This window comes from Arabidopsis lyrata (genome assembly GCF_000004255.2).
Source record: "Arabidopsis lyrata subsp. lyrata unplaced genomic scaffold ARALYscaffold_8, whole genome shotgun sequence".
NCBI classification, from domain to species: domain Eukaryota; kingdom Viridiplantae; phylum Streptophyta; class Magnoliopsida; order Brassicales; family Brassicaceae; genus Arabidopsis; species Arabidopsis lyrata.
Genome location: NW_003302548.1, coordinates 15,084,285 through 15,096,418, shown reverse-complemented (window position 1 = coordinate 15,096,418; position 12,134 = coordinate 15,084,285). Strand labels below are relative to the sequence as shown.

General features: G+C 35.5%; 4 protein-coding genes across 6 annotated transcripts; 3 read left to right on the top strand and 1 right to left on the bottom strand.

Annotated features, from left to right (window-relative positions):
• Nucleotides 1–2,146: 2,146 nt before the first annotated feature.
• LOC110224683 (serine carboxypeptidase-like 7) lies at nucleotides 2,147–5,957 on the bottom strand. Of its 3 annotated transcripts, XM_021011252.1 has the most exons (13): nucleotides 4,864–5,957; nucleotides 4,596–4,741; nucleotides 4,431–4,507; nucleotides 4,136–4,258; nucleotides 3,909–4,011; nucleotides 3,770–3,807; nucleotides 3,559–3,660; nucleotides 3,403–3,489; nucleotides 3,245–3,313; nucleotides 3,072–3,143; nucleotides 2,859–2,977; nucleotides 2,608–2,771; nucleotides 2,147–2,495 (listed from the first exon to the last, which is right to left on the bottom strand). In XM_021011252.1, exons 1-13 carry the CDS (start codon nucleotides 4,992–4,994, stop codon nucleotides 2,419–2,421), a joined length of 1,308 nt encoding a protein of 435 aa, XP_020866911.1. In that variant the 5' UTR covers nucleotides 4,995–5,957; the 3' UTR covers nucleotides 2,147–2,418. The 3 variants fall into 3 exon arrangements, with proteins under 3 accessions (XP_020866911.1, XP_020866904.1, XP_020866897.1); XM_021011245.1 differs by having other exon boundaries at nucleotides 2,147–2,771; XM_021011238.1 differs by having other exon boundaries at nucleotides 2,147–2,771; nucleotides 3,403–3,660.
• A 1,089-nt stretch (nucleotides 5,958–7,046) lies between these two features.
• Nucleotides 7,047–8,259, top strand: LOC9301985. The gene is made up of 3 exons (XM_002865865.2): nucleotides 7,047–7,218; nucleotides 7,419–7,748; nucleotides 7,835–8,259. The coding sequence occupies exons 1-3, from the start codon at nucleotides 7,152–7,154 to the stop codon at nucleotides 8,014–8,016; spliced, it is 579 nt and encodes a 192-aa protein (XP_002865911.1). The 5' UTR covers nucleotides 7,047–7,151; the 3' UTR covers nucleotides 8,017–8,259.
• A 583-nt stretch (nucleotides 8,260–8,842) lies between these two features.
• Nucleotides 8,843–10,646, top strand: LOC9301984 (uncharacterized protein C683.02c). Its single transcript, XM_021011257.1, has 5 exons — nucleotides 8,843–9,231; nucleotides 9,428–9,569; nucleotides 9,846–9,937; nucleotides 10,041–10,137; nucleotides 10,301–10,646. The coding sequence occupies exons 1-5, from the start codon at nucleotides 8,935–8,937 to the stop codon at nucleotides 10,477–10,479; spliced, it is 807 nt and encodes a 268-aa protein (XP_020866916.1). The 5' UTR covers nucleotides 8,843–8,934; the 3' UTR covers nucleotides 10,480–10,646.
• Nucleotides 10,647–10,729: 83 nt separating this feature from the next.
• On the top strand, nucleotides 10,730–12,131 carry LOC9300243 (actin-depolymerizing factor 12). The gene is made up of 3 exons (XM_021011271.1): nucleotides 10,730–11,025; nucleotides 11,372–11,631; nucleotides 11,740–12,131. Exons 1-3 carry the CDS (start codon nucleotides 11,023–11,025, stop codon nucleotides 11,888–11,890), a joined length of 414 nt encoding a protein of 137 aa, XP_020866930.1. The 5' UTR covers nucleotides 10,730–11,022; the 3' UTR covers nucleotides 11,891–12,131.
• Nucleotides 12,132–12,134: the final 3 nt, after the last annotated feature.

Genomic DNA, 12,134 nt, shown 5'->3' with positions numbered 1-12,134 from the left:
TACATAGACGCATAAAGCTTAATTGTTCCATTGCACCATTAATAGTAAGAAATAAATAAACGGTATCTTATGCCAATATCACACGGAGACAAGGGAACATCTGTTTTTCATGTGTCCTTTCTCTCTGCAGGTATGGCAGACACTCGCAAAAAGAATTCTCATCTCTAATTTTACAGCAAACTAGAAGGAAATCCTCAAGCTGATCAACGGTAATGGTCTAGACAGGACAAAGAGCTTCATTCTTCGGTACATCTTTCAAAATGTTATTCACTCCATTTGGGAAGAAAGGAACAACAGACGACATGGCGAAGACCCATCCCCATGTGAGAGGCTGGTCAAAATGATTGATCAAAACATTAGAAATAGGCTGAGCACAATTAGGAGTGGAAGAGATCTCAAGTATGCAGGAGGCATCCAAGTTTGGTTTGAATCAAAGCAACAAGGATACAATCTCAATCTTTTGTTTTTCATTTTTGTTTTAAAAACAATATGCACTGAAGTGTAAACAAGTTTATTTTTTTCTTGAATATAATTTAACATTAGATTCAAAAAAAAAAAAAAGATGGAGAGTAGCCTGTATTAGGGATAATAATATCCCACATTGGAAAGGACAAGAGATATTGACTAGTATATAAGATATATGGGCCTCTCCACTCATAGCCAATTGGTTTTGAGTTGGAAGCCCATATTCTAATATGGTATCAGAGCCCGATCCGTACATGTCCAAATCCAATCCACCATCGGCCTGGCCCAATAGTTGGCCCGCCGATCCATGCCCGAGCATACCGAGATCAATGGCTAGAGCCATCATCTCGAGGGGGCGTATTAGGGATAATAATATCCCACATTGGAAAGGACAAGGGATATTGACTAGTATATAAGATATATGGGCCTCTCCACTCATAGCCAATTGGTTTTGAGTTGGAAGCCCATATTCTAATAGCCTAGAGAGTTGCAAACTATCATAATCGCTTATTTTTTTTTTTTGGTAGGTATCATAATCGCTTATCTTTTGTAATGTCATAACACACCTCATCAAGGCAAGAAAAAGAATAAATTACCGGATCGGTACTTATTTCAGAGAAAATTATCAGATTCGGTACGTTTGCCAAGTCTTGCTGGTTTAGACATTTTTCATTTTAACCAAGTGTCGCATTTACCCTTATCACAGTTAATTGTCTCTCTCCTCTGTGTTTTATTTTTCTCGACCAAACCAACAAAACGCGATGCTCCGATCTTCTTCCTGCGACTACACAATCTGATCGCCCAAACGAATTAGCTTCTCATGGTTGTGACTGTGATGCGATCCAGTGAAATAAATGGTACTTGTGAATGTGATATGATGAGATGATTAGATCCGAAGAGAAATTTTGTTTAGATTTAAAGATAAAATTGGAAATTTCGATTCCATTAATGTTTCAATTGAAGCCCTTGGGTTTAGTAATCCCTCTTAGGGTTTAGTTTTCTTTATTCAAAACGAAACTAATTGAATCCATTGTGGTTTTTGGAGATGGCGTTAGCGGCGGAGAAATTTTGTGTGTTTAGATCGGAGATGGAATTGGTGGCGGATGGGAGATGGTGTTTCAATTGAAGCCCTTGGGTTTAGTAATCCCTCTTAGGGTTTAGTTTTCTTTATTTAAAACGAAACTAATTGAATCCATTGTGGTTTTTGGAGATGGCGTTAGCGGCAGAGAAATTTTGTGTTTTAGATCGGAGATGGAGTTGGTGGCGGATGGGAGATGGTGTTTGGCGGTGGAGATGGTGAGAAGGGAGAATTATGGCTAGGAAAACGAGGGTTGAGGTTAGGAGAGGAATCGAAAGTTGGTCATGAGAGGAAGAGAAGTTTGTCGTCATAGAAGAATGAAGGAGAACCCTAATTCTCCGTCACCCGTTACCACCATGGTAGGCCACTATCCTACCATCGAAAGTTGATAGGGCAGAAATTTGAATGATGCGTCGCCAGCACAAAGGCCATGCGATCCGTCGAGTTATCATGAATCATCAGGAAGAATGAAGTTTGTCGACAGGGGCAAAATTGTCTTTTACTCTGATCCAAAAATACCCAAATTTGAAGGCCTGATAGATGTTCCATTTTTGAAAGTTTTGGGCCAAATAATACCCAAATCAGCAATATTCCCCAAGAAAAACGGATGCATGTATCTTCTTCTCTTCTTCTTTCATTATTTAATTAATTACCTCCAACTTCCAACAACCACCCAACTTAGCTAAAATAGTCCGCAACATCGATGTATGAACACTATTTCGTATACAAATTATATATGCTTGCTTTTAATTGTTAAAAATATGTGAAATGTAATTGTTCCAAACTTTGCGAGGCAAATTTAGGAATTTATTTAGATGACTTTGTTGAAGACAAAGTTTCCGTATAAACGTAGAAAGGCAAAGACGGTCACAATGTCACATAAGTTGGCCACTTATCCACCTCTGGAACATTATAAAGCCCTCCATTGGTTTAAAGTCTAGAGTGTGTCCACCTCCCTAAAATCAATACATGAAACAATTAGGTACGTAATACAATTAATTAAAAATGAAACCCTTTACTTTTTAATTTATAATAGAAAATGTTAAGTAGAATAACAAAAAGACTTGCTTTAATAGTGGCAAATGTCATCTTATTAGCATAAGTTATAGTGTATCCAGCAACTTGATTGTTTATCATCCATGGTCTCCAATCGTCAATAATGGAATAATTGAGAGATCTTATCCATGCTTGAGTTCCAAGAAAAGGTATTCCCATATCATGATCACCGCTATTTAAAAACAAATATACATTATCTACTGAAGTTTTTTTGTAATATGAAGCAAAAATAATAATATGATAGTTGTCAAATTCTTACCTGTAGATTAGAGATGAGTAACCATTTATACTGTTATTTATATGGTATGGGACACTGCTTATAATGTCCTTCTTGTAAGGTATATCACGGTAACATAGTGCCCATTTTGTTATACTCTCCTGCAATTATTTAGACAATTTTGGCCTACCATCATTCTTTATCAATATTTTAATAATACATTAACTTACTACATATATATAATTTTATTTATACATTCTTCACTTGAAGAACTTTGCGAACGCTCTTGTCATTGGCCCAGTACGAAGCTAGCGAATATCCATAGTCCTGCATAAGCTAACTTTGTGTAAGTATAATCATGAGATGTTCTATTTTTAATGGTATTTCAATGAGACAAAAGATAAATGTAAGAAGATCATTTTACTTACATAGCAATCAGGAGATGTATATTCGCAGCTTGGTGATAATATAGATTCCATATTTATTCCAGAAATAAGCTATAAGTAACCACAACATTTGAATTCATTAGAGTATAATAGGCAGATAGAACATCAACTATATATTACCATGTATCCATAATCTATACCTTTTTGAAGTTTGTAGTGAGTTTTAAACATTCTGCGTTACGAGGATCCACATTTATATAGTTTTCTCCGCATGTTCTTTTCAATGACTTCAAGAAAATAGAAACGTTTTTGAAATACTTTATTGTGATTACCAAAAGCACAAAAGCACGCCATACCTCGTAGAGTTCATCACATATTAATGCCATTCCATGAGCAAATGGAACGCGGTAATTAGGATCGATATCAACGTCTGTTCCCGGATTTCCTAGCACATAACCCTTTTGTTGGTTTTGCATGCAAACAAAAAAATTATGAATTTCCAATGCACCAAATTTTTTATATCTATGGATACAAGTACAACGTACGAAGCAATCAATACTGACGAACCTGAAGATTAATCTGAGGTTTGCAGCATATATAATTTCCTGCATTATAGTGTGTATACTTATATAGTAGGGGGAAAAATCCAAAAAAGCAAAATACACCTTTTGATCAAGAAAAAAAGGTATTCAGAAGCAAAATATACCTTCTGAGATTTCTTGAACAATTGCAGGAACAACCTTACCAGCATAAGAACTTCCAGTGACAAAGAAAGGATTAGACACAAAATCTGGATGGTTGCCTAGCCACTGCATTATATATATAACAACCAAAAGAATTAAAAAAAAAAAAACTTTCTATATATGCATGTTCAAAAAAAGAAAGAAAGAAAAATCATGCATCAAGAGACATTTAAGTTCTACTTTTTTAAACCTTATGAAGAAACTCATGGACACGCTTAGCTTCTCCTGTGTCACTTGGTATATCAACTAGTGGAGTTGTTGAGTAGGAGAAGCCAGTCCCAACAGGCTGATCTAAATATATTATGTTGGCCACCTGAGAACCAATGATCAAACAAGAATCAAAAGAATAATTAAAATGGAAATATTTTGTAATATCTTTTTTTCCAGGAAATAATTCTGAACCTTTAGACCATTAGGCCCGGACCAGCTTACAGAAAAAAAAAAAAAAGACTTCGTAATAAGTTACTATATATATTTTGTATTACCTTTGTCCATGAATATGGAGTAGAGACCAAGGAAGGGATGCCTCCATTGTAACCATCAATATTGATAGTCACAGGCCCTGCGATGTGAACTAAAAATCAATAAAAATTATTTAAAGAAGTAAAAAGAATTAGATATGTAGAAATTAAGATATATTAGAAATTTACCATTTTCAAAAAGAAGACCAAATAGACAAGAGCAACCAGGTCCTCCAGTTAACCAGAGAAGAAGAGGGTCTTCTTCCGGATTCCTCTCAGATTTGATGAAGTAATAAAATAATTGAACTTCCTCTGCCTCACCAACACCAATGTACCTACTCAATTTATATATGAATCATAAGTAGAGTCATTCGAAACATTCGGTTTAGTAACTCACAACATGCGGTTTAGTTGAAACGGTGGTTAATCGGGAAGATGAGATGAAGAGGCGACTGACCCGGTTTCGAGCTCGAAAGGAAGAGGACCTACAAAACCAGGAAGATACCTAATGATAGAGGCTGAATAAACATGGTGAATCAAACCAAGTAGAAGGATAAGTAACTTTAGATACTCTTTACACATTCTCATTTATTTTACAAGAATTATTTGGGACAAATGATGATATATATAATACATTAAAGGGGTTAGGTTACGGTTCGTGATTCCGTTGTCATCTTTCTCTTAACTTCTGTGTCAATCTTTGGGGATATATAGTAACAAATTAAAAGGTCATGTAATGCTAATTTGCTCTTACTCACACTTGGACACAAAAACAGAGAAGTAGAAACATTTCCTTTAGAGAGAGAAACTAGTAGTCCACATTATAGAATGGTTATCCAATACTACACTTATGCTGCTAATAATGGAAACAAACAGAGTTCTTTATTATTGTAAAGAAACTTACAGCGCAAGGCAACAAGTAGATTAGGAGAAGAAGAAGCAATCAAATCTGGAAGATAGAATATGATGGATTATCTGTAAAGATGTGATTTTCTTGCATAATGTTGGCTTATTATAACATAACACATATATCTGTAACATATCGATCTGAGGATCATGCAAAGCACAAACTAATCAAAATGGGCTATTCCGTCTTCGGACCAACATGGTGGCCCATGGTTTGTTTGTTTTAGTAATACTGTATATTGCGTGAATTATGTGAGTGTGTATATTATAGACAAGTCATTTCTATAACAATTTTCCTGTCGTTATCACGTTTTCGTTGTTTAGTTTAAAATAAAAAAGAGAGTTGCGTAGCATTGGTGAAATGACACGATAGGTCGCCAGATTAATTAGAGACAGAGTGAGACTTTGGTAAACCACTAACCACATCAAACATATATATAGGACTGTTTATATAATAAAGACGCAGAGGTTAGGAACATGGAAGTTTTCTTCTTTGTCGAGGAAACATGGAAGTTTCAAGTTCAACTGCACCAAAGAACAAACCATTAAATCGCCTAATTCTAATGGGACACGTAACAAAAAGATGGGCATAAAATCTTTTAATGAAAATGGTAATTATTTAAAAACATACTTAGTAAATATGAATTTTATCATACTTAGTAAACCAAGATAAAACATGTTTTTGAATTTAAATATCGTGGGATGCTTATTTGATTAAAGGTCTAGAAACCGGAGCTCCTATAGCCCCGATAAAAATGCATAACAAGTTCTTCCCCAACGAGGCGAGCGGATTAGGACACTAGGATCATTGCAGGCAGCATGATCATCTAGGAGATTAAATTGTATGTTGGCCTTCTCAAAATTACCTCTTAAGTCTTAAGAATTTCAAACCCAATCATAGAACCTCAAAACAGACAAAGTAGTCGCTTTGGAATTGGCTAGGTTTATGGAACCATAGTTCACGTAATTTTAACGTCTAGTATAATTTCTGAACAACAGAATTTTGGATCTATTTGTATGTATACAAATATCTAATTAATAAGGACGACTCGTGAATGTCCTTACATTAAGTTTCACTGTCGAAAAAGTATAGTACAATACTTGGCATTAATTTCCACGTCTCAAGTCTATGCCGTCATTCACGGAGAAAGAACATCTATGCTTTTCATCCAAACTACTTTTCTCACCTTGTTATATAATTCTTTATTATTCATTAGAATCCCCTATAATTGTTTTTAAAATGCACCAAAATAAAAGCTTACGCATGACTTTATTTAGATTATTGTTACTTTAGTTTAGTCTATATATCTAAAATTAAGTTAAAAAAAAGACTCAATAGTCCACTAAAATGATGACCTAAGAAGATGGTTTTATGCCAGATTTTAGGAAAAGTAAGTCTAGGTTTCACATCTCGACTTTGACTGCATAATCTTCGCCATTAACAACGGAATTATATACGTCAAGCCAATTTACCATGTTACATACTTTTTTATTGAGATGAAAATATTCTTTTCTTGATTAATCTAAGTGTTTGCCTAACTAATATAACTACGACTTTTCAGTGAACATCCCATGTAAACTCTCCTTGGTGTTTCATTTGTCAAAGAGTATTGTCGTTAGTCGTTAGTCGTTAGTCATTAAAATCATTGAAAAAAATAACAAGAATTGTAAAATTTTCTAATACTTTAATATTAATTTTTGATTTATTACCCCTTTATAAATAGGCTATCGCTCCAACACCTATAACCACACTCAAAAGAAAATCCTCTCTTCTAATTTGCTCTCAAAATTTCTTTTATACTTGTCTCCTTAGTTTGCGTCTCCACTACACATCACAACATGGCTTTGAAGACAGTCTTTGTTGCTATTACGCTTCTCCTTGCCATCTATTCGCAAACGACGCTTGGTAAGTTTTTATTGTATATACAAGCTAGATATAATTAATTCTATTGTATTAACATTTTGAACTTGCATCATAAAATTTAACAAATCTAAATTAGCTTTCTCGATTATATGTTCTGCTTAACTAAGACATTTTCAAAGGCATGTTATTGTCATTGCATGCACATATATATATACTAAGTAGCATTGTAATTAATTTGGTAGGACACGATGTGAAGTGCGAGAATCTGGATGAAGACACGTGTGCATTCGCGGTCTCGTCCACTGGAAAACGTTGCGTTTTGGAGAAGAGCGTGAGGAGGAGCGGGATCGAGGTGTACACATGTCGATCATCGGAGATAGAAGCGGACAAGGTCACAAACATAATTGAATCAGACGAGTGCATTAAAGCGTGTGGTCTAGACAGGAAATCTTTGGGTATATCTTCGGACGCATTGTTGGAATCCCGGTTTACACAGAAACTGTGCTCGGTTAAATGCTTAAACCAATGCCCTAACGTCGTCGATCTCTTCTTCAACCTTGCTGCTGGCGAAGGTACGGTTTTGGGGAGACCGGTACGGTTAAAATAACTTTTTAATCTAACAGATTGCAGTTTAATTTATTTGTTTGGTTTGCTATAGGAGTGTATTTGCCAAAGCTATGTGAATCACAAGAAGGGAAGTCAAGAAGAGCAATGTCGGAAATTAGGAGCTCGGGAATTGTAATGGACACTCTCGGACCGGTTGGACCGGTTAGGTTGGGCGAGATGGCACCGGAGCCGGCTACTTCAATGGACCACATGCCGGCACCTTCACCGTATTAATTAAGGGAACGGAAAATGGAGAGAACACGTACCATGTCATGAGTTTTCGACGAGAATAATTAAGAGATTTATGTTTAGTTCGATGGTTTTAGTATATTACATCGTTTGTTGCGTACTTATATGTATTTCATAAAACACACCACGAGCCACGAGGCATAAGAGATGGTGGAAGTAGGATGCGTTCTGGTGTAACTTTTACACAAGTAACGTCTTAATTATTATATTATATGATCCAATAATATGTTTTGAGTTTTTTTTTTGTGAATATATATATATATATATATATATATATATATATATATATATATATGCTTATTGAAACTAGGATGGAAAGTGGAAACATGTTGGGAATCTAGAAATTTGGGTATCCGTAGTCAAACAGATAATAGATTTCAAATATCTAATTCGGAAAGATTGGTTATAATTGATCTCAAATACCATATTTGAAAATTTAGGTGTTAGAATGTCCCACGTGAGACTTAGAGATATATATAAAAGACAGTGTGTGAATGCCAAAATTTTTGTAGTTCATGTACCCAAAATTTTGGCGTTCGAGTTACACCACAAATATTTATAGGTATGTACATTAAAATTTTGGTGTTTTCTAAAATTAAGTATCCGTATTTCGATTGGGTATGGATATACAGAACGCCAAAATTTTAATATGCATACCTATAAATATTTAGGAACTTATTAGAAGGCAAATGTGCCCACGCCTAGTTGATACCTTGGTTAGGGAAATATTAAACAGTGGGATAAGTTTGGGCCAGACGTAGTCAAGCCCATTTTAAACAACACAACATCCCCTAGCAAGAGCTTCTTCAACGAACAAAGAAACTTGTGTCTTCTTCTTCGTCTTCACTGCCTCCATCGCCGCCGGCGAAATCAATCGTATTTCTCTGAATACAGTGGTCGACCATGGTGAACCAAAGGCGAAGACTTGCGCAGAAGCGATACAAGGAAGCTAATCCAGAGCTGTTTCCAAAAGCAGAACCAACACCACCAAAGGACCCTAATAAGAAGAAGAAGAAGAAGAGCTTGTTCAAGAAAAAGAAACCTGGATCTTCCACTGATAGACCTCAGAGAAAAGGCTCGTCGACGAGACATCCTCTTCGAGTTCCTGGTATGAAACCTGGAGAAGGCTGTTTTATATGTCACTCCAAAACCCATATTGCTAAGCTCTGTCCTGAAAAATCTGAGTGGGAGAGAAACAAGGTTTGTTCTTTTCTTGATTTTTCTTCTTTAATCATTGGTTTTGGGATTAGGGTTTTAGTTCAATTTGGTTTTAGAATTCAGTAGAACTCAAAGATGAATTTTTTCATGGTTAAACTTTTCTAAATGTTGATACTTTGATGATCACTAGACTTGTTGTTGGCTAGAAAATGAATGTTTTTGGTTTTGTTGTTTGTAGATATGCTTGCAATGTAGGAGGAGAGGGCATAGTCTTAAAAACTGCCCTGAAAAGAACGATGAGAGCTCCGAGAAGAAGCTCTGTTATAACTGTGGAGATACTGGCCATTCACTTTCCCATTGTCCTTACCCTTTGGAAGATGGTAAGTCTATTCCTTTATCTTCTCTTATTAGCTAGCTATATGTGTTAAATCCGGATCCGGAAGGTTATCGCGTTCCCTATTAGAAGATTTGAACAAAAATAGCAGTAAGAGTTGTTGATTTCACCTCTCAATTCACTTGACTGAAGTTTAGTTCTTGTTATTTGAAGAGTTAACTTAGTTACCCATAGAATTGTATTTCTGGCTCTACTATATTCATTGTTCTGTGTTAAAAAAAAACTAAAATTAGATTTGGTTGATGTTTTGATTCTTTTGTAGGAGGGACCAAATTTGCAAGTTGTTTCATTTGCAAAGGACAGGGGCACATAAGCAAGAACTGTCCTCAAAACAAGCATGGAATCTACCCAATGGTATGGTACAATGCTCAAATCTTGTTTTGAGCCTTTTCTTTTCCTCATAGAGGATGAGTTTTGATATGTTGAACAATGGATTTGGGTGGGCTTTCTTTTGCAGGGCGGGTGTTGTAAAGTGTGTGGGAGTGTGGCGCATCTCGTCAAAGACTGTCCCGATAAATTCAACCAAGAGTCAGCCCAACCAAAGAAGACTTCAAGTAACATTTTCTTTTGATTCACTATGTCAATTCTTGAACTTCTAATTATGTGATCCTAGTCAAGCTGTTTCTCTTTCATTTGAATCGTCTGTCAAGTGACAGTAAATGCGATCTCATTTATCTTATAAAGACCATAAATGTATCTCCCTGCCTGAAACAACAGGATTTGATGCTACACCAAGAGGAAAGGTCACTAAGTTAAGTGGGGACGATCTTGAGGACGATTTCACTGAAGAGCCGAAAAGCAGCAAGAAGATCAATATCTCTGATGATTCAGATCAGAAGAGTGTCGATGTGAAGAAAAAGAAACAAGGTCCAAAGATTGTCAATTTCGTTGGATGATCACAAATTGAAACAAGAGGATCTAAAAGGGTCATCAATTTTGTAGGAAATATCAAATTTTTGTTCTTTATCTGCCTCTAAAGTTTTGTAAGGACAAATTGCTATTTATGATTCAGAACAATGCTGCTATGTAATGGAACAAGACAGCCAAATTCTTTTTCAGATAAGCTTCTAAACCGAACAAAACCGGCCAAGAACCAAATAATCAAACTGCAAATTTATTTGAACCAGATAAGGATAAACATATGCTAAATTTAGAGTAGAAAAACTCCGGAAAGAGAGGATGGTTAGGTGAATTTGAAGGATAGAGAGTAAAAAAAGGTGTGGTTTGATGTTATAAGAGGGAGAGATATTAATGGTTGTCCGAGTTCCTCTCCATTGGCCTCTTCAAATCAAATTAAGAATCTCTTATTCCCCCAAATTTTTCATTTCTCTTTTTCTTCATTCTTCATCATATCCTCCCACAAAAGAGGACTAAAAACAAAAAGAAGAAGTCCCATTTCTCTTTGTTGTCTTAGGTTTTACCTTCATCAACCAAACGCAATGGTATGTGCTCTTTTCTTCTTCCTCTTTTGTAAGAAAGTTGTATTTTAATAAAGAAGAATGTGGTAGAGTCGTGGGGATGAATAGAATATGCAAGTGAGAGAAATATATTCATTTGTGAACGAGATTTGTTGTTTTGGAATGAGTCCACTTTTTCGGTTATTGGATTTGTTTTCCAATGCATTGTAAATGTTTAACTATGAATGTTTTATTCATCTAAAGACACATCCGATGAATAACTTATGAAAGTTTGAAAATATTATCCTTTGAAACGCAAAAAAAATTGACATTTGAAACAATCATAGTATTTTTAATATTTTGTATTGACTCATATATATCAACTGAAAAGGCGAACGCGGCCTCGGGGATGGCGGTGGAGGACGAATGTAAGCTGAAGTTTTTGGAGCTAAAAGCGAAGAGAAACTATAGGTTCATAATATTCAGGATAGATGGACAACAAGTGGTGGTAGAAAAGCTGGGAAGCCCCGAGGAGAACTACGACGATTTCTCCAATTCCCTACCGCCAAATGAATGCCGCTACGCTGTTTATGACTTCGACTTCACCACTGCTGAGAATTGCCAGAAGAGCAAGATCTTCTTCATAGCATGGTAAAATACAACTTTGAACATTTTTCATGTTAATTAATAATTCTATATTAGATTATATGGTTATGGATGATGCATGTATATATATATATATATATTTATATCATTTAGGTCACCGGATTCATCTAGAGTAAGGATGAAGATGGTGTATGCGAGCTCAAAGGACAGGTTCAAGAGAGAATTGGATGGTATTCAGGTGGAGTTACAAGCCACTGACCCGAGCGAGATGAGTCTCGACATCATCAAAAGTCGAGCTCTCTAGACCTCCATGCTTTTCTAATTACATATCCATAATCATCGTCATTCAAACAATTTCCTCATCTTATGTAACTTTCGATCTTGGTTTCATTCATTCTTGTTCTTGATTATTTTTTTATTTTTATTTACATATTAAATTGACGTGGGTTTTATACTTTTGCTTGGGACAAGTTGAAACCATGTAGTTAATTTCTCGTGTAATAGCTGAATACTTTCGTTGAAAAATAAAGATATATTTTTCTCAATGT